This window comes from Rhinolophus ferrumequinum, chromosome 26, assembly GCF_004115265.2.
Source record: "Rhinolophus ferrumequinum isolate MPI-CBG mRhiFer1 chromosome 26, mRhiFer1_v1.p, whole genome shotgun sequence".
Classification (NCBI taxonomy): Eukaryota; Metazoa; Chordata; class Mammalia; order Chiroptera; family Rhinolophidae; genus Rhinolophus; species Rhinolophus ferrumequinum.
The window spans coordinates 10,762,981-10,783,993 of record NC_046309.1 but is presented as its reverse complement, the minus strand read 5'-3'; the positions used below and the strand labels follow the sequence as shown (position 1 = coordinate 10,783,993).

Here is a 21,013-nt window from a genome sequence, read left to right as displayed (position 1 = left end):
GGGCTTCTCTGGAATGTTCTGGGGGATGGACGACAGCACAGCGGGGACACACAGACGCATGCTGGTGGACACCACTGTCAGGCCAGAGCCTGCTCAGCCTCCAATGTAGAAGTACAATCTCCAGAACTCTGGCTCTTCTCCTTTTGGGGACCATGAATACCTTTGGAAAGTGTGACGGAAAATGCACATAAGCACTGCACCTCAATATCCTGGGGAGCACTTCAGGAGGTTCCCACACCCAGCTGAAGAACTGCCGCTCTACAGGTTTTCAAGTCTCACAGGTTTTTTTCCAGCAGAAGGCACACTGCCCTGGTCACAACCACTTGTCCCTTGGGACCCTCACTGAAACTCTAGTGAACACCCAGTGCCACGGACTGAACTGTGTCACCCCAAAATTCATATGTTAACACCCTACCCCTCAATGTGATGTTATTTGAAGATGGGCCCTTTGGGAGTTAGTTAGGGTTTGATGAAGGCATGAGGGTGGGGCCCTCGTGATGGGGTCAGTGCCCTTAATAGAAGAAGAGAAACCAGAGCTCAGCTCTCTCTCCACCACGGGAGGACGCAGGAAGAGAGAGGGATCTCAGCAGGAACAGGATTTGCCGGCACCTTGGTCCTAGACTTCCCAGCCTCCAGACTCTGAGGAATAAAGGTCTGTGGTGCAGGCCACCCAGTCACAGTATTTAGTGAGAGCAGCCTAAGCCGACGAAGACACCTCGATACCATCAATGCCGAACATCTCCGTCTGGTCCCCGGTGGTGGGGATAAGAACCTCTGAGCCACTGTGCCCTCCTTTTTACCTCTTCTACCACTTGGCCCTGAGGCCAGGATGAAGAATGGCCTCCAGAGTGCTGTCGGGCACACAGGTCCAGCACCGAGGACACTGGCGGGGCCCCCAAAGGAGGAATCTCAAACAGGAGAAGCAAGGGCAGAAACGAAATGTCGGGGCTACCAGGCAGCCCTGGGCGATGCAGGACGGGAAGAAGAGGCTTGAAATGGAAAGTTCAAAGGGAAAGCTGGTACGGCGGTAGTGGTCTTCCTTCCAAGTGCCAGGAAATCTGGCGCAGCGCATACTCCCTCTGCACACGCGAGGCGTCCATAAACACTGTCAACTCAAGGCTGCTCTTCTAGAGAAAACACTGCAGGTTTCAGGCGGGTGATATGAAAGGGCTCCAACCAGGCAAAGCTGTTTCCTCGCACACAAACCAGTATTTTTACACACCATCACTGGTGGCCAAATAATAGACCCCTACAACTCCCTGCTCAGAGCCACTGTTCCCATGGCTCCCCGGTTTGCCGTGGACGTTCTCACCGTCGGCGTGCGTCCTGGCTCGGCCCCACACACGCGATGTTCCTGGCGGTCCTGCGAGGCTTCTCTCCTCAAGGCCAAGGCTGTCCTCTATGGCTTTTGTGATCATTCCAGGCGGCCGGATGCCAGGCTCTGTACTCAGAGGCGGCCCAGTAATTATTGTTGGCCGGCTGCTTTTCCTGAGAAAGCATAATCAGCCCTTTTGATTCCCATATACACACCACCTGTGTCCCTGCCACTCTCCTCGCTGGTGAAAGGGACTTCTTCACAGCCCACTCACATTCCGGGTACAGTTTACACATCAGGGGAGGAGCGGCCCAGGCTGGGCGTGCTGAAAAGTGCAACTGGGGTTTTGGCACCCTGAGCAGAAGTAGAAGGAAAGACACAGTTCCCTTATCTGCGACATGAAAGGGTTGTGCTCAGTCATCTCAAAGGTCCCTACCAAACCGATGGTCCTGTACATTTGGGACGATGGTATTTTGTAGCGTGGCAGACACTGCTGTTTCAGCACTCACTATCCACCCCGCCCTCCCCCCTCACTATCAGACATGCCAATCACATACAGCATAGCGCGGTATCCAGCTACAACACCCACGTTCCTGGCCTCTCTCGCAGCGAGGGGTGGCCGGTAAAACCTAAGAGGCATTCTGCTGGAGAGCAAGCCTTAGCTGTTCTAAGACAGGTACCACCCTACCTTCTGCTTTGCCCTCCCACTTTCTTTGTGCCAGGGAGGCAGATGTGGTGCTGGAGGTGAAGCAGCCATCTTGTGGTCATGAGGCCATGCTCCTGGGGACAATGATGGCAGAATGAAAAGGCAGGACAATGCTGGCCCCCCTGGCACTGTCCAACCACAACCCCATGTGAGAAAACCTAGCGCAGGACTTCTTGGTTCATAAGACAAGTAGGGCCTTTCTTGCTTCCATTACTGTATCATGAAGCCAAGTGACACATACTAGCAATCTTGAAATTTTTGTTCTTGGTTTCATTTTTTTTTTTTTTCCCTAAAAGCAAATTCACCTCAGGTAATAGTTTCTCAAAAGGGCAATGAGAGAGGGAAAAAAAAAAAAAAATCTACCTACCAGGATGTTTTTCTTTTGGTTGGCAAATACCAAAGAACAAACGTCTCCATGAAAAGTCATCTGTATTTCATGAAAAATCAATGAGAGGGCTAACGTATCTCCCAAAGTGCCAGCTGTTTTGCAGTAATGTAGCTCTATGGAGAAGAACCCCCAGGTAACACATTCAAAGTCATTGGTCTCTATAGCTAAAGATTTTCTCTCTTTGGCATTCGAGCCCATTATAGGCAATGATTTTTTTCTCTAAAATAAAAATGTACCGCTTCTGGAAGGGATGGAGATTTGGGCACAGGTTTCTAACAGAGCCCTCCCAAACCCCTACTGAAATTGCCAAAACAGTAACAAGGCATTATAGAAGGGGGTCCATTCACATGTCAGAATCTCCATAGAACTTCTGTTACTGGCTGGTCTCAATAAACGGAAGGCAGAGAAGACCAACTAAGGACCCTGCTTCCCAAGAAAGCAGGCTCAGGGGAGGTTCTCTCCCTGAATCTACTTACATCAATCAACTATTTTGGAGGCTCAAAGGCTGAATGCACTACAGAAAACAGTATGGAGGTTCCTCAAAAAATTAAAAATAGAACTGCCTTACGACCCAGCAATTCCACTCCTGGGTATTTATCTGAAGAAACCCAAAACATTAACTGAAAAAGACATATGCCTATGTTCACTGCAGCATTAACAACAGGCAAGATATGGAAGCAACCTGTGTCCATCGATAGACGACTGGATAAAGAAGATGTGGTACATACATATACACAATGGAATATTACTTGGCCATAAAAATAATGAAATCTCACCATCTGCGACAACATGGACGGACCTAGAGGATATTATGCTAAGTGAAATAAGTCAGACAGAGAAAAACAAATACCATATGATCTCACTTCTATGTGGAGTCTAATGAACAATATAAATGAACTAACAAAAAAGAAACCAACTCATTGACAGAGAACAAACTGATGGTTACCAGATGGGAGGGAGGTTGGGTGAAAAAGGTGAAGGGATTAAGAAGTACCAATGGGCAGTTACAAAATAGTCACGGGGATGTACAGTGCAGCACAGAGAATACAGTCAATGAGGCTCTAACAACTACGTATGGTGCAAGGTGGGCACAAAACAGATCGGGGCATCACTCTGTAAATTATATCAATGTTTAACCATTATGCTGTACACCTTAAAGTAATATACAATAATACCGAATATTAACGGTAATTGAAAAAAGAATTTTTTTTTTAAAATTTTTAAAGGCTGAATATATTCAGGCCGTGGGACAGAAAGAAAGCGTATGGCTTAAATGCCTTTTGCTGCAATTTATCAACAGCACTGAAAGCTGCTCTGCTAGGAAGGCCCGGGGGACAGACAGAGTCACAGCACAGAAAGCCCTTCACGCGTCTCCCTGAAGCTGTGGGCAGGGCCCCGTTGGGGCCGTCCAGGTCATGCTTACCATTCCTTCCCCACTCTCCTCGTGTTAATGGATTCCTAAGCATACCACACTCAGCCCCGAAACGTTATTGATATTAGAAAAATAAAGTAAATGGTCTCGATGTCCAGTCACACATGGTTATTTCAGGGGATGGCAGAGACAGGGAATGGGCTGGCCCCTTCTTGCCTTCCCACTTGTGACTTGAAGAATATTAACACCTGCTGCCAACCCACCCCCTCAAAACCTACAGAGAATTTCAGTTCTGCAGAAGCAGGTGCCTGAAAAATCGAAGTGTCAATTCGGTCATGCAAATCAACACCGGGCCTTGAGCCTGAAAAGATTCAGGTAGGAACTAAAGCAACGTTTAGGGTTTCCTCTGTAAATGTCTGGTCATAATTATTAGGGTTCAAGTAGCCAAAAGGTACAAACTCCCAGTTATAAGAGAAGTCAGTCCTGGGGATGGAATAGGCAGCATAATAACTATGATTAACGATACTGTGTTGTATATTTGCAAGTTGCTCAGATAGCAGATCTTAAAAATTCAATTATCATCATAAGAAAAAATTTATAACTATGTAAGATGATGGATGCTAATTAAACTTGTGGTGATCATTTTGTGATATATGTAGTGTATATATGTACACACACACACACACATTCGTATACATAAATCATTGTGGTGTATACCTTAAACTGATGCAATGCTATATATCAATTATATCACAATAAAACTGGAGTAAAGCAATCCATCCTTCAATAAAACAATTAGCTCACATTAAAGAGGCGTTATTCCATTACTATTTTTTTTTCCTGAAGTTTAGAATTCAGCAAGGGTTTTCTTTCTATGCCTTCCTGAAATTATTGGGGTAGAAAAATGGAGGACAGCGGATCTAATATTTCTAAGTAGTGACCGTGGAGCAGGCATGGAGATAGACACTTTATTTACATCACGTCAGTCATCTTCTATCATGACTTTGTGAAAGTCTCGGAAAGGTACCCAGAGGAGGCAGTGCCAGAACCCCATTATAAGCCCAGAGTCCTTCACTGACCTATTTCATTCAGCGACTATTTTTCTGGGTACCCATGATGGGCTTGGCACTGTTCTGGGAGCTTCCCGATGAATGTGCCTGTCAAGTGCCCCAGGTGGAGGCTGGAGCCAACAGGGCCCCTGGGCTGGGATCAGCCTCATCTCTTACGTCAATGCACCAAGCAGACATCCTCATTTTCTAAGAGTGCCATGTCGACAGAGCTGGGAAAGCACGGAGTAAATCGTTTGTCAGGGATCAAAAGGCTATGAAGTTCATGCTGGCTCCAAAACGCCTGCTTTTCCTACCAACCCTCTCCCCCCGTGGGTGAGCCATCAGCAGACCCCAGGACATTCAGCATCCCACAACGGAAATAGAAAGAGTATGGAATAAGAACGCTGAAGATTCGTCACACTCAATCGACTCAACCAACCCACGTCTCAGCTGGGCCAGGCTTAATTTCAGTTTCCTCCTAGAAGGTCTGTATTTAAATCAAAAGGAAACACTGGGTTTCGACGCACCTCATGTTTCGAACGTGTAAACACAGCTGGAAAACCAAATGGTTTTCTCACTGCTCCTTTCCTGCTTCTCTTTCTCATCATGCACGAACATGAGTATGTTTAGATTGCCAGGGTCACGGGGCATCTTCAGTTAGAGCATGACATCCTGGAGCCCGAGGCAGGCAGGTTTGTCTCCATCTGGGTTAGGTTGTGGCCTTCTCAGCCTGCAGCCCCGGGCCTTCCAGCTGTTCCCAAAAGTAGGTCATGGGCTGCGGGAGAGCCCTGGAAAGAAAACTTGCAAATCCAGAGCCGAACCAGAAAAACAACTCCTGGCAGTGCCTCAGAAATGAATGCCATCTCAGTGCAGGCAGTTAAAAGTCACAGCTACAAAGACCGGCTTCAGGTTCCTGGGTTACAAAAAAATTTAGTATTTCCCCTACTCGATCCCGCCATCGTATTTTAACTTTTTAATTGTATTCTACTGAATTCGATAGGTCTGCTCCTAAATTGTTTTAAGTTTTTATTAAAACAAAACAGAAAACATCCCCCCCACACACATACACAGACACACAAGGCTCTTGTGAGCCAATTTGGCCTCTTGTTAAGACTACAAAAGGAATCTTGTCTGTGACTAATTTAAAAAAAAAAAAAAGTTAAAACCAAAAGCTACCACGGTAACCCCAGCTTACGAATCCACATTCCAAACGTTTGTAACAGCGGGATAGTAATGGGGGGGTAGGTTGTGCGTGGTGGGAGGAGGACTGGGGGGCGGGGGGATATGGGGATTCTCTGTACTTTCTGCTCAATTTTGCTGTGAATGTAACGCTGTTCTTAAAAATTAAGTCTATTTAAAAAAAAAAAAAGTTTGTAATATAGGTGCTTCCACCTCACAAGACATTTTGTTATTGAAATAACGTGATCAAAAATAATCTGCTTCCCAGTCAGCTAAGAGAGACGCGTAACCTGCAGCACAGCTAAACGGTGCAGTGAATCCTAACCTCTTTGGGGCTGAGAACTGGCTGCTTCCTTCCTGGGCAGTCGGGAAGAGAATTCTCCATTCTTCCCACCCACTCTCTCTGGGCCCTCATGTCACTCCTGGCTGCGCGACCCCTCCTCCCAGGCGAGGTCCCTCTCCTCCTTGGGCGAGGTGAGAGCAACCCTGAGATAAAACTGGCACTCCCAGATACAGGGCAGCAGAAAGCAGAGGAGGAAGCCAGCTCAGCATGCAGGGTACAGGGGGAGGGCCCCAGGGTGTCCCAAGAGTCCCCTTTGTCGGTCCTGAAACTCAGGCCCTGCTTGTAGCTGCATACTTTCTTTGAAGCCACACCATTTATTTTAATGCTACTTCCCCTGGAAGCCTTCAGACTCATATTCTTACTACAAAACCATTTCTCCTCACCCGTCCCTACTATTATGTTATACAAAAACAAAGCCAATTAGTTTTTTGGTGGGTTTTTTTTTTTCTATTTTTCTACTATGTGAATATTGTTGATGTCACTGTGATCAAACTCATCTCTGGCGACCAGTGGGTCCACCTGATACTTTCTCAGAAACCAAGGAAGAGGAAAAGCCTCAAACCTTACAGTCATTGGATAAATCCCAACCCTCTTTTATAGGTCTGAGTCTAGAGACTCCCCTTTTGCATGCCCCAACGCCTAAGAACCATTAATGACACATGCACAAAGGGACACGGGCACAAACTCCTCGCTGACTGGAGAGTCATCAGGGATAGATGGCCTCAGCCTGGAGAGAACGATGAAGAAAGCGCCCTCAGAAACCTGCACCGGCACCAGTGACGGTTTCCAAGGGCAATTTTGAGGACTGATTTTCATCTTGTACCCAAGAAAAATGGAAGAAAGAGGCAGTGTTTCATATGTTATCCACCACGCATATTTCTCAGTTCCTGCCCTTTTGCAGTTTCTACTCTTGCCTGGAAACCAGGCCTCCACTCTCCAGGCACAAAGCCCCATAGCATGCCCCATCCTACAGACCACAGTACCACCTGCAGATTCCCCCAGGGCTCCAGCCTCAGCCTTTTCTCAGACTCTTCACTCTCAGTCTGACCTCTCGGGATTATCTTATATGGGCTCTTGGCTTCACTTGTCCTCCCCGAGACTCGTAACACCCAAATCTGCATCTCCGGTCCAGACCTTTCTCCCGAGCTCCAGACCCACATTTCCAAACGCCTTTTCGGTATCTGAGTGTTGTGGGAACACATCACAATTCCCATGTCCAAAACTGAACTCATTATCTTCCCCACCAGACTCAGTCCTCCTCCAAATTTTCCCTTTCTCGGTCAATGGCAGCACTGTCAGCTCCGTTACCATGTCAGAAAACAGGAAGTCTCCCATGGATGACTCCCGCTCTCATTCCCGTGGTCATCAAGTCTCCAGTCAAGCTCCCAATCCTTTCTTGCATTCATGTGCTCCTCCCTGTCTGGTGCAGGCTTTCACGGTATCTTGAAACAGCCAGCCAGCAGATTATATCTCGCCGCCGTAATGCTGCCCTTCAATCCACCCTTCATAACCACCAGGGTTTCCTTTCTAAAACACATTTCTGCTCCTGTCCTTCTCTCGTTAAAAGCCTTCCACCCCACTGCCCACAAAAGAACATCCACGTGGTCAACAAAGCATGCAAACCTTTTCCGATTTTGTCCGATCTTCCGACACTCCCCCAGAGCAACCTACTCTCTAACTACCTACAATGGCTGGGATTTCCAGAATCAACCAAGTTGTTTTTATACATTCCTACGCTGTATCTGCTGTGCCCACTGCCTGGAGAACTTCTATTGATACTTCGGGACCCACTGCCAATATCACCTGCTTTGTGACGTGTTCCCCAACTCTTCATCTCCTTCAGAATTGTTGTTCCTCTCTCTGTGCCCCAGAAATACTTTGAATACAGCCTGCCAGGCAACACGTAGACCAGGTATTTAATGACTTGCAATTTAACGACTTGTTTCCATATCCTCCTTCCCACTGGACTGGGAGAACCACAAGGTCAAGAATGCATATCCTCCTGCCTTGAACATACACAGGTTTAGAAAAGCAGTTCATTAAGTTTCTCAAATTGGAGGAAGGACCAGCTGTGGGAGGAGGATGCAGACAGGAAGCGAGGAGAAGGAAGGAGTTAAAAGGTTGAACCTTTAAAACACTATGATTGGTAACCGTGGATTTAAATCTCTGTTGAACACAATCGGCCAGTGAGAAGCATTTTTTTTCATCACAAAGCCTTATTTCCTCCACGTTTTCTAAAAACATCACCCTATCAGTTTGAATCCTGCAGTCTCTTTCTCAGCCAAAAGGAATTTCCCTTTAAACAAAAACTATTCAGACATTTCCAAGATACGAAATGTTAAAAACCAGGATTTTCCACTCAGACAACTAGGAAACTGTTTGTGGATTTTTTTTCTTAACCAGACTCCTTATTTGCCAAGAAGTCTGAAGAGGGGTTTTTTTTTTTTTTTTTTCTAATGTTAAAAAAAAGTTTCCTACCTCTGTGCCTGTTTTTCCATTCTTTATTTTGTCTGGTTTATACAGAAGCAAGGTTTTAAGTCAGAAAATAGAGGCTACAAAATGCAAAACTACTCCTGCCAACTGAGTTGCCCCAATGAAACAGGCAATCAACTGAATCATGTTGACTGACACCACCCATTTTTAAAGATGAGAGTCGTTCGAGGGTAGGACTATAATACTCAACATAATAATACTCAGTATAATACTCAGTGGTGTAAAAACGGAACCTTTGGGACTGTGGAATACAAACGCTGCATTTTATAGATGGAGAAAGTGAGACCAAGGATGTGAAGTAACTTGTACTACAGTGAGATCACACATCAAAATGCTTTATGCTCCAAAGAAAAACTCTCTTCCAAAAGCCACCACTGATACTTCCAACAAGGAGCAGGCATAGAAATTTGGGTGGCTCAGAATAACTCATCTCAACTCTTAAAAAAATAAAATAAAATGGAAAGCTCTTCAGTAATGTCAGTAAAGTTTAGATAAATACATGACTCCAGAATAGAGCAATCCAAAGGCAGGCAATTCAACATGAGGCAATTGTAACTGAGCTTGACAGCAGTATACACACCAGAGGAATAAATGGTACGTGATCTAAGAAGTTATGTCTGACTTTCGCATTGACCTTCCACAGTCCTAGAAAAAAATGAAACATACCACCGCAGAACAGCACAAAGGGCTTCCCCGGCCAAAGAAAAAGCACAAGTCCAGTCAAAACAGTCTGCCTCTGCTGAGTGACATTGCCTCTAGAAACAGCTGTGTCCCAGTAATGACCCGTGAGCTTCTCACAGGTTCACACTGCAGGAGAGCTGAGTCATTAAGCATTACCCGAGATAAATGAGGGGCAGTGATAAGGGGGATCAAAGTGTACCCCAACCCTTCTTAGTCAGAGTGACGCATCATGGAGATTTGAGAATTACCCAGCCAAAGTCTCTGTTCTGCAGCTAATGAGGACCCAGAAGAATCTTCGGTCATACTCCAAAGATCTCCCACTGTCCATCAATAGACAAATAACAGATATAAAGATCCAAGAACTAGCTGTACTGACATTGATCGAGGAGCCCAAGGCAGCTTACAGAGAGAACAGAAGTCCAAGTACTAAACGCTCGCATTTTAACAGGTGGTAAGGAAACCAGTGAAGCAGGAAAAACTAAACCCACCAGAGTGTCGGAAGCCAAAGCAAGAACGAATTACAAGGTGACCTTGTGGGCAACACTGCCAAATATCTCCATGAGACCTAGCAGGCGCGGACGGAGAACAGACTGGATTTAGTCAGGGAGAAGGTGGAGGACCTTCTCGCAGCAGTAGAAACCAGAACATACAGCATTGCAGGACTAAGTAAAAAGGGAGGAAATGGAGGCCGGAGCTATTGACCACTTGTTTGAGCAAAACTGGCAGTAAACAAGGGAGAAAAAAAGAGCAAGAAGGGGTAATAGCATCTGACAGACATGTGTTCAAGGCAGAGACCTGTGTTTATGGCAGAAGGTAGAAGCTGGGGAGAGAGGAAATGAAGATACATGAGAGAGAATAATTACAGACCCCTGTGCTTCCTGAATGTTGTCAGACTCCTGAGGTCAGGATACCTCTTCCCGGAGAGAAGACATCAGACTCAGGGGAAAGCATGGAAACATGTATCAGCAATGGGCCAGGCAGTGACCTATGAAGGAAGTGACACCCACAGAGGTGAGGCGACTTGCCCAGAAAACCAGTGGCCCTGGACGCCACATCTGCCTGGCTTGGAAGCCCATCCGTTCTCCCACAATACTGCCTTCAACTCTCGTCTAGTTGAAACGGGGACTGTTGGATGAGCCCCCTCCCCAGCCCTGCACCTTGTTCTCTCAACTAAACAAGATACTGACACCGAATTACCCAAGTCACTCTCATACTAAAATTTCCAAGTTGCAGAAGCATTTCTAAGAATGCACAGTTTAAAAACTACTATATTAATAAAAGGCTGCCAAGCGTATCCATTTTCCCAAGACTTCCTCACTCTAATTAATCGTGCATCAAGCAGTTAAGTATCTCTGAGCACCCATCCTGTGCTTGGCGAAGCATTGTGGGAGTACAGGAAAGCCAAAGTCATGTCTCCGGTCCTTGCTTGGGTTCCAGCTGAGCAAATCTCTTTACCGCTCTGGGCTTCAGATTCTCCACAGATGAGATGGGCCGTCACCTCCTATGTGCCTCATGGAGAACCTAGATAATTTCAGGCAGGGAAAACTTGAGGTCACTTGGAACTTCATTTGGAAGAGCCCGAGACATGTCGTGAGCATGGAGAAAGAGGAGTAGGCTCAAGGTTGACAGCAAAACGGTGGGTCTCATCGTTGCCTTTCAATTCCAACTCTACAGAGACAGAGAATGTGGACACTACTCCCTCATTCATAAAATCACTCAGACGCCCTGCAGCCATAGGCCCTGGACTCTACCAAATGCCCAGCCAAGGCCTAGGGCCATCTTCCCAAGACAGTCAGAAGACAGATCAGAGCTGTGCCTCTGGCAGGCAGCCCCAGCTGCAAATAGGCACACCCTTATCAATATTTGAACAGCCACATGCAACTGGAAAACAGCTTCTTTGAAAAATGACATTCAGCTTTCCACCTGCTGCTGTGAAAATTGTTTGGACCTCCATCAGAACAAATCCTTCTTGTCTAGCACAGTAAGGCTGACGACAGGCTCAGCTAGTTACGTTCGGCCCTCATATCCGACCCTGACGCAGAGTTCAGAGAATAAAGTTAATTCTACATTTCCTTGCTAGTGAGTCAGGACACAGCAGTACTCCCTCGATGATAACCTTTGCCTGCATTTCAGAGACTATGGCTGTCTCTACAGTCGTCCTTCAGTGAGCGCTATTAGCACAGCTAAATACTGTTCTTAGAGCTCTGCAACTGGCACAGTATTTGGGTTAATCTAATGGTGGATTTTAATCTAATGGTGGATTTTAAAACACTCTCCATTTGCCAGCCATTTCTGTGAGAAAAACAGCAATTGGTTACACAAACACATCTTTGGATCCTTTAGGACCATCAACTGAGACTGTTATACTAGTGGTCATTACAAATGGTCACACTGATTGGGCCTCCAATATTTCCTCCATTCCCTTATGACTAATCTAAGCCAATCACGTAAATCCCTTTCCAGCCATTGGTTTACAGACGGACATGTATTCCAATCCTTGTCAAGAATACTCAAAGAGAAGTCAGCTGGTGGGCTTCTGAAAAAAGTTTCTTCCATCCCAAGAAGGAATGTAAGGAAAACACAACCTCTCATCTTCCTCTGGATATTGTCATTTTTGAACTGAACACCTGAAATTCCTGAGTATAACTTGCCTTCAGGTTGCCACCAACATAAAGATGAAATCTGTATACAGATGGATGGAATCTGGGTCCATGACGACACTGAGGAGTTGCTGTATCAGCCAAAGAAGTGGCTATTCTTCCAGGCATCTTGCAACATGACATAATAACATACTTACGGGACGTATAAGCCATCTGAGTCTGTTTTCAGTTACTCGCAGTTTCGAGCATTGTAATTTAATGTAATGGTTAATCCTTTCTGCTGCAAGCATAATTTCATTCACCTCAGAGCTCCACAGAATATTATCTCTCGGGGATCCTTCAAGAAAGAAGGTGAGTACGATACTCAGTACAGCCCTCTCATCTTTCAGGATTGAGCCCAAGTCCACCTTCTCCCAACCTGAGTTAACGCCATGAGAACAACTGCAGAGATAATATTAGAATGGGTCAAACATTGTTCACCACGCCAGTGAAAATCGTTTGGCTCATAGATAAGTTAGCAACACATGTGCGAGGCTACCTTACGAAAATGGCCATCAGGTGGAATAGTCCAGGGTGAGTGAGGGCTCCCCGCCCCAAATCCCCCAATATTCCTCCCCTACTACCTGGCTATTGCCTTAAGTTCTGCTTGTAGAGATGCACCCTTTTAACATAAAGTATTTCATGGTAAGTATGTTAGTGTAAGCTTCCCAAATCTGTCCTGAGAGCCAAATTTAAGAGGGAAAATTGGAAAGAGAACATTATTACAGTGAGCACTTGGGGTCCAAAAAGCGAGGGAAACACGAAGGGGGTGAAGGTGAAAAAAGGTGAAGCAAGAGCCTTTAAGGCAAATTATATTTACTTCACAATTTTGTCTCCTACTGGAAATCATTATTCAGTTTGTGGGGGTCAGGTGACCCGAAGGAATGATAGTCTCTAGCCACGAGAACCCAGCTTCCCCCTCAAAGCCTGGCCAGGGGCCAACTGTAGCGCGCAAACCCCAAGCTTCAGCCTCCCCCTGGAGCCCTCTCAGTCTCTGGGCCAGCTGGGAGGAAGGGGAAGCCACTGGCCTGTGAGATTAGCCAACTCCATTCCGGCAAGCAGCGATGCACGTGGAAGCAAGATGGCCTTCACATCCGGGCACCAGGCAAGTTGAGCAACCCCTCAACGCCCACTATCACTGTCTGGGATCCGTCATTCCACTTTAAGATCCAACTGGATATCAAATTTACGTGGTATAGCCATTAAGTCATTTTACAAACAACTGGATTTATGGGAATTGAGCATCGCAAACAAGCAGAACTTCTGTCATCTTTGCAAAGACTCAGTAGTTCTTGCTGTATACCTTTTTTCAAAGATAAAAATCATTGCAATAACTGACAGAATCCCTACTTCCCAGATTGCTAAACTGACATATAAGCAAGACACCAAGATCACATTTGTCAGACACAGACCCTCTGTGAATCCTCCGTCCCAAGAGCCCCACTGAGAATTCCCACGTCCTCCATCCTTCACCGACCCCAGTGGTGCTGAGTGTTAATATCACACAGGGTCCCCCCTGCCCTCAAGGAAACTCAGGCTAGAACTACCTCTAGTCCAGTTTTACGTGGTGCCTTTAAATTGTCATTTTTCATTTTCTGAACACATTCAGCAGGTAAAAATCTGAACAGTACAATAGGGATAGTGTGTAAATAACTCTCTCTTCCTCCTTTCCTCCCTCTCTAGACCCCCAAGTCCTTTTCATAAGTGCACTACGCACTGATTTAAGATAATATGTCATCATCTGTATGGGAACTATTTTTTTAAACTTCAAGAGGAAGCCCACAGCTCTAACGATCCAGGATCTAACGAGCAACTCCATACTCACTCTATGTGCTTCATTATTTTGTAGACTTTGAACCCGTCTCCTCTAAGCCCTTATCCTTCTGGACCAAGTAACCAAAGTCCTAAGTAACCAAAGGAGTAAAATATTGTTCCTGATGGCTCACGGAGAGACCACATAATCCCAACCCCAGGCAACTTGTACCTTCCATGTTTTTAAAATCAGGTAGGTGACAAGTTTGCTAAAACAGGGCATCAGTAATCACGCATATGGTAACTGAATCCACGTTTAGAGCAAATAGAGTGATCGCGCTAGGAAGGCTTGGTGGCTAGCACCACCACCTCAGTTAAACATTAGCTGCCTTCAGGCTCAGCAGGTTCTCGCTCTCCAATCATGAGGATGGGAGAGTCCCATCCTCTGATTCGGTTCCTTCTCTGTAAGTCTGGATCCCTCATTCATACAGCAGGGAAGGCAAGAACTTGGGCTATGGAGGCAGACGGACTTCAATTTCAATCCTGGTTCTGTCACTAATCAGCTGTGAGACCTTTCACCAAATCACTGAAGCTCACTAAGCCTCTTTACTCTTCATTGTAAAATGAAAATGATACAAATGACTGCTTCATTGGGTCAGTAAAAGGGTTGGTTCAATGGTATAATTTTTGTAAAGCACTAAATGCAATGCCTTTCAGCAGGACCGGCTACGTAATCTGTGGGACCCAGTGCAAAATGGAAAGTTGGGGCCCCTTGTTCAGAAACCATTAAGGATTTCCAGATGGTGACAGCAGAGCATCACACCAAGTGGGAGGGGTGCCTGCAGGGCTGCACATGAAGCCAGCCCTCTCTTTCAGGTAATAAATACTCAGAGCTGGTAGCTATTATCATACCACTTTGCTGACTTGCATCTGCGCCTTACCGTCCCCGCAGGCTCTCCCATCCCTATATAAGGCCCAATCCACTCAACTTGGAAAGTTTTACTGGGTCCATCCAAAGGCAGGCCCTGAGTCTCAGAACTACCCTGCATCTACAAGGAAAATAACTGACCAAAATGGGGGGATCTAACACAGAAGGTGATATTACCAAAGGCTTATGCCAGACACACTCCCACCTTAGGGCCCCCCCCCCCCCCCCCCCCGGGCTTTTCATCCTGCTGAGCTAACATTCTCCCCTCCTTCAAGCCTTTGTTCAGATCCACTTTCTATCGGATGCTTATTCCGATCACTCAATTCAATAGCATGTTGCCCTTTCTCCATCCTGTTTCCTCCATCCCCTTACCTTGTTCTACTTGTACTTTTTCCATTGCGCTTATATTGTCTAACATACTATTTCACTTGCTTCTTTATTATGTTTATCATTTATTATCCTCCCCAACGCAGACACACACACGCATACTAGAAAGTAAGTTTCTCAAGGTCAGGAATTTCTGTCTGCTTTTGTTCATTGAAATATCCCAATTGCTTAGAACAGCACTTGGTGCTTAGAAGATATTCGATAATTACTAATTTAAAAAAAAAACAATAAATGAATCCATAATCAGGCCACGCTTTTCCTACATGGAGGTCAGTCCATTCCACATTATGGACAAATGACAATAATAACCAGCTCTGCAACTGGATACCCAAAACAGAGTTCAAGAAACAGATGGGAAAGTTATCTATTTTCAAATCTCTGCCAAACTCCCCTTAGTTTAGAAGGAATATAAGCCAGCTGTCTGTGCTACTAAATCCAAAACCTCTTTCAACACTAATTCATATACACAGTTTGTTGGCAACGACTTGCAGCAATGATAAGTGGCATTTTATACGTGGGAGCTGCCCAGAAGAGAGATGCATCCCTAAGTGGTGAACATCAAGTCATTTAAAAAATAAATAAAATTAGAAGAAAAATAATCATACATCACTGCTTCATTACAGTGACATAGAAACACTGAGCCCTTAAGGAATGTAAGACCTCTACCCCTGAAACCGTGCATGAATATGTTAGAGCCAGTCTAAGCCAGCTGCCTGGAGGTAATGCCACAGTCACAGGTAGAATCTCAAACCCTGGCTTGTGATCTCACAAATGCAAGTCACGGGACCCAAGGAAGGAAGTGTGGACACCTGTGCATAATGCATAATTCATCCCACCAGCTCAAAGACAACCCCAAAACTGTGGCATTAGAGCTGCTGGATGGGACACAGTCACAGAGTGTTTAAGCACACAAGAGAAGAGCTGCCCCTCCACAACCAGTTAAAATGCAGCCCATGTCAGTAGAAACATCTGGAGCATCCAATTATCAGAGGATATGCGAGAGCCAACATGCTTGAAGGTCTGTCCTGTCGACAGGAAGCACATCTGGGCCTCCAATCCAAGTGTAGCCCACGAGGTCTCCTCGGGACAGGCTCCGTGAGCAAAGCCTGGCAGATCACACTACACATCTGCCTTTTGCCCCAGCATGAACTACCATTACCTCTCGGCCCTGCACTCTGCATTCTTTTAACAAGCCACTCTCAGCCACCACGAATGTTTTAGTGGGAATCACAGGGAGGCCCTCATCCCTTTTCCCAAAATAACGTCAGGCAGAGGCAAAGGCCAAAGAGGTGGAGTCTGCAGGCCATTTTGCAGAAGTTTCAAATATCCTGGCATTGACCCCATTAAAAGAATCATGAAGGAGAAACAAACAGCCAAGCCTCTCATTTTCTCATTACTCTCTCTCTCTCCTCTCTCTCTCTCTCTCTCTCTCTCTCTCTCTCTCTCTCTCTCTCTCTCTCACACACACACACACACAAACTTCTGTATTTATGAAAAAAGAAACAAAGATCTCACATGAAAGTCCTTTATCAGTGCTGGCTGTTGGAAACAAAATTTCATTTCACCAATTTAATACCAAAAAATTGAAACTGAAAATTTTCAAAGAAATGTGCTTGCTCTGTGACAGTTTAATCTCCAAAGGGGTCTCTGAGGCATAAGACTGAACAAGAAACTGGTGAGCTGTCCCCTTCTCTAAAGCCTTTCTGAAATACGCAACTGCCTCAGATTTTCCATACTCCTCTGCTGATCTTTCCTCTGAAGAGGGAGGAAGCAGATTTCTTGGCTGTACAGTTAAAGGAGCCAAATAAAGCAATCTTCCTCCTGATGCAAAGGGGCCTTTCCAAAACACACACACACGTACTTCTTGAAATATAAACAAGAAAGGAAGAGAGAATATGACAGCAAAGAAAATAAAATGCTACTTTATTTTGTTTAAAACCGTCCCACAAAAATCAGTAGCAAACTAAACAGAGACATATTATTCTCGAAACACCTTATCCTTCTCCCGATTTACAGTACTGATAGCAATAGCAATTGATATTACAGATGTGAAAATGCCTTGGGAGAAAAAAAAGTATAAATTGCTAAAGGAACAACTACAATTGTCATTACTATTATTAAAAGTGTAAAAGGGCCAGCTTCCCACTTTTATCTATTCAGATATAAAAACCACGCCTCTCCCCAGATCTCTTCATTCTGGGCTTGCCTCTTCCCAAAAACTTCCATCCCAGTTCTCCATTCCCAGCTGTTCCTCTGATGACAACACCTCCCCCTTTCGAGTCGCTCCTTCCCGGCCCCGCCAAGTCCTCACCGTGTGATACATGAGAGCCTCGGTTTCCCCGGGCTCTGACAGCTCGCTCAGCTTGCGGTCCCACTGCAGGACGCTCTGCTCCCCGCTCTCCAGCACCTCCATGGTGGTCCGAGGCGCGCTGGGCCGAGGATGCTGAGCGCAGGAGGGGAGCAGGCAGAGCCGCCTCGGAGGACGAGATCCGGCTCCGCGTGTGTGTGTGTGTCTGAGTGTGTGTGTGTGTGTGTGTGTGTGTGTGTGTGTGTGTGTGTAGTTTATGCACTTAGGAGGGAAAGCGTTTGCTCCCCTGGCCGAGAGAGAACTGCCGAGGGCTCCGGTCCGGTGTCCTCGGAGATCTGAAAATCCCGGGGGAGACAGGCTATCCAGGGATCGGGCCGAAGGCTGAAGGGATTAAAGCAGGGTGTGCATCCAAAATGAAGGCAAGAGATCAGCTCTTATCCCAAGAAAATTCCTTCTAAGCCCACGCTCCACTACTGCTCCAGACACAAACTTTGAGACTCCCAAAGCTCCTCAGCTCGACACCAGGACCAAGCTATGACTCCACCTCCCTCCAGGGAAGTGACCGATCAGATACATATTTCGTCTGTGTTACCCAATCAGAAGTCTTTCTCTCTAATTTGTCCCACCCTAAAGACAGGGCAGCAGGAAGTCTCAGCCCAGGCTTTGGAATGTGGGCGGGAGGTGCCTTAGACTTCATGGGGGATCTCCTCCTGCCAGAGCGCTGGCGGCGGTCACTGTCTGCGGCACCGGACCAATGGAGTGCTTGGGCGCGGGAGTGATAGACTGGGGTTCTGGCCAATGAAAAGGGGGCGCCTCGGAGGGACAGCCAATCAAATAGCGACAAGAATACATTTTTTTTAATTAAAAAAGAGGTGAGCTCAGTCTCCTTGCGGAGACGCCACAGAAATTAGCACTCGCATCTAGAGGAAAAGGGAGTTGCACTGCGGGCTGACTTATATACTATACTAAGTATTTTCAAGTAAGTTAGCTCGTTTGAGTCGGGATTTTTAAAAAATGAATTACATATTATACACAATTATAAATATTGTGCATGAGTTCATATTAGCACAACTCTAGCAAATTGTTTTTGCTTCTTCTTCACCTTTTTTGCCCTTTCTATGCTTTTCTGCTGGCATGTTTTTTTATGTGCTTCACTTATATTTTTTCTTTCATTCACTCAACAGACACTATTGGTAAGAGACAATGGCTTGCGTTTCAAGCCCCTAGAGCAGTGAGCTAAAGACCTTGAATTCCTTAGAACTTTTATCTCCACGGAGAAGTCAGGCAAGAAACAGATAAAGTGGTAACTGCTATGATAAATAAAAGCAAAGTAAGAGGATGGGGCCAGTGGATGCTATTTTAGATAGCAGTTGGGGAAGTTCCAGTCAGGGAAGTTCTTTCTGGGAAGGTGACGTTTGAGCACAGACCTGAATGAAATGAGGTTTAGGGGGCAGCTGTGTTTTGCTGACCGGCAGGGAGGCCAGTGTGGCTGCAGCATGATGTGCCAGGCAGTGAGTGAGTGAGTGGAGAGGTGACCTGACAGACAGGCAGGGAGGGGCCAGACCACCAGTCCTGCCCGGATTCACCAAGAGCCTATTCTAAAGTATTACCCCCAACGTGGTGATTTTTCTTCCTCCTTTTAGACTCCTCCTTTTATGAAAACAAAGTCCTTGAATATATAGCTAACTCATTTTAAATATAAAGGAGTCTTTGCCAATTATCTCGAAGTTCGTTACGATGATGGCACGCTCAGGTAGTAAGTATCATTTTGTCCCCTTGGCAAGTATTTTTTGGTGGATTGATTCAGCCAAATGTCTTAGAACTCTGTTGTTCCTAAGCAATAGTTTATTATAGGAATGATTCCATTTGTCTGGTCCTATCTCCTGGGTCTTTCGAGAACGTTTTAATGCTTACGTGGAAATTCTAGTGTACGGTCATGTACCTTCCTTGTATAATAGTTTTCTCATTTTCCTCTTGGTCCTTGGGTTTTATTTTCCAATCTGCTACCTCCTTCACCACATCCTTTTTATAGATCACCTTTTCAATTTTTAAAGACCTTTTCTATTTTTTTGTAGCATAACACTCTACAGAAGCAAGGTAAGAAGCATCCACACCCTCCTTAGTATTGGAATGCAAACATTTATCTGGCACACATTTCTGCTTTTGACAATCAGCGCCTGGTTGTGCCCCATGTGGTAGGCAGCTTGTAAGATGGCTCCAGCGGTCCTGCCTCCTGGTGTTCATCCCCTGTGTAACACTCCCCTTGTATGTGGGCTGGTCCTTGGGATTTCCTTCTAACCAACAGAATATGGCAAAAGTGACAGGCTGTCACAAAAGATTCTGGCTCCTCACTTGCTCATTGTGTCTTCCTTTCTTGCTTGCTTGCTCTAGGGGAAGCAGGCTGCCATGCGGTGAGCTACCCAATGGGACTAAGGAAGGTGTCCAGCCAGCAAGGAACGGAGGCCCTGAGTCTAACAACCCACAAGCACCTGATTCCTGCTAATAACCACATGAGTCAATATAAAAGCAGATCCTCTTTGAGATCACTGTAGCCTTGTGACAGACCCTGAGCCAGAGGACTCAGCTAAACCTCACCCAGATTCCTGACCCACAGAAACTAACGGTAATAAATGTATGTTGTTTTAAACCACTAAGTTTTTCCTTCATAAAATAATAATGAATATAATAATTGGTGCCCTAAATGTGTAATTAAATGTATCTGTGCTCACAATCTCCAATGGTGAGGTTTCTTTTCAGCCTCCTTTGTTTCGGGCATTCTTCTCCCATTCAATGTATATAAGACTTCTCACTAGCCCATTTCTTGTTCTACATTTTGATTCTAGAGTTTGTCCCTTTCCTCTCATTTTTAGGAGTTAGCAATTTAATTGACTTTTTTCAGCTTCTCTGGTGTCCTTTAAAAAGCAGCAGCACTTCCTCCCCTGTCCTATTTTTTTTTTGAGATATAATTGACATATATTAGTTTCACGTACATAACATAATGATATGATATTTGCATATATTGTGAAATGATCACCACAATGTCTAGTTATATACACCATGATGTACATTACACCAGCAGGACTTATTATCTTATACCTGTAAGTTTCTACCTTTTGACCCACTTCACCCATTTGACCCACTTCTCACTTCCTGCCTGTGTCAGCCATCAATCTCTTTTCTGTATCTATGAATCCAGTTTGTTTTGTTTTTGTTTTTATACCCTACATATGTGCGAAATCATACAGGATTTGTCTTTCCGTGTCTGATTTGTTTCACTTAGCGTAATGCCCTCAAGGTCCATCCATGTTGTTGCAAAGGGAAAGATTTCCTTCTTTTTTATGACTGAATAATATCCCATTGTGCATATATACCACATTTTCTATATCCAGTCATCCATCAGTGGGCACTAGGTTGCTTCCATGTCTTGGCTATTATAAATTGTCCTTCAGTGAACAAGGGGGTGCAGATATCTT

The 21,013-nt window shown here is 45.4% G+C and overlaps 1 protein-coding gene across 2 annotated transcripts in view; it reads right to left on the bottom strand.

The window, feature by feature from the left end:
- CREB3L2 (cAMP responsive element binding protein 3 like 2) overlaps positions 1 to 18,077 on the bottom strand; it is a 104,565-nt gene extending 86,488 nt beyond the window's left edge. Inside the window, exon 1 of one of the 2 annotated variants that reach the window (XM_033098791.1) lies at positions 17,544 to 18,077. In XM_033098791.1, the coding sequence (XP_032954682.1) occupies positions 17,544 to 17,645 (102 nt within the window). In that variant the 5' untranslated portion in view covers positions 17,646 to 18,077. Of the gene's footprint in view, positions 1 to 12,323; positions 12,344 to 17,543 lie in introns of those variants that run through there. The other variant, XM_033098792.1, reaches the window with a different exon arrangement.
- Positions 18,078 to 21,013: the final 2,936 nt, after the last annotated feature.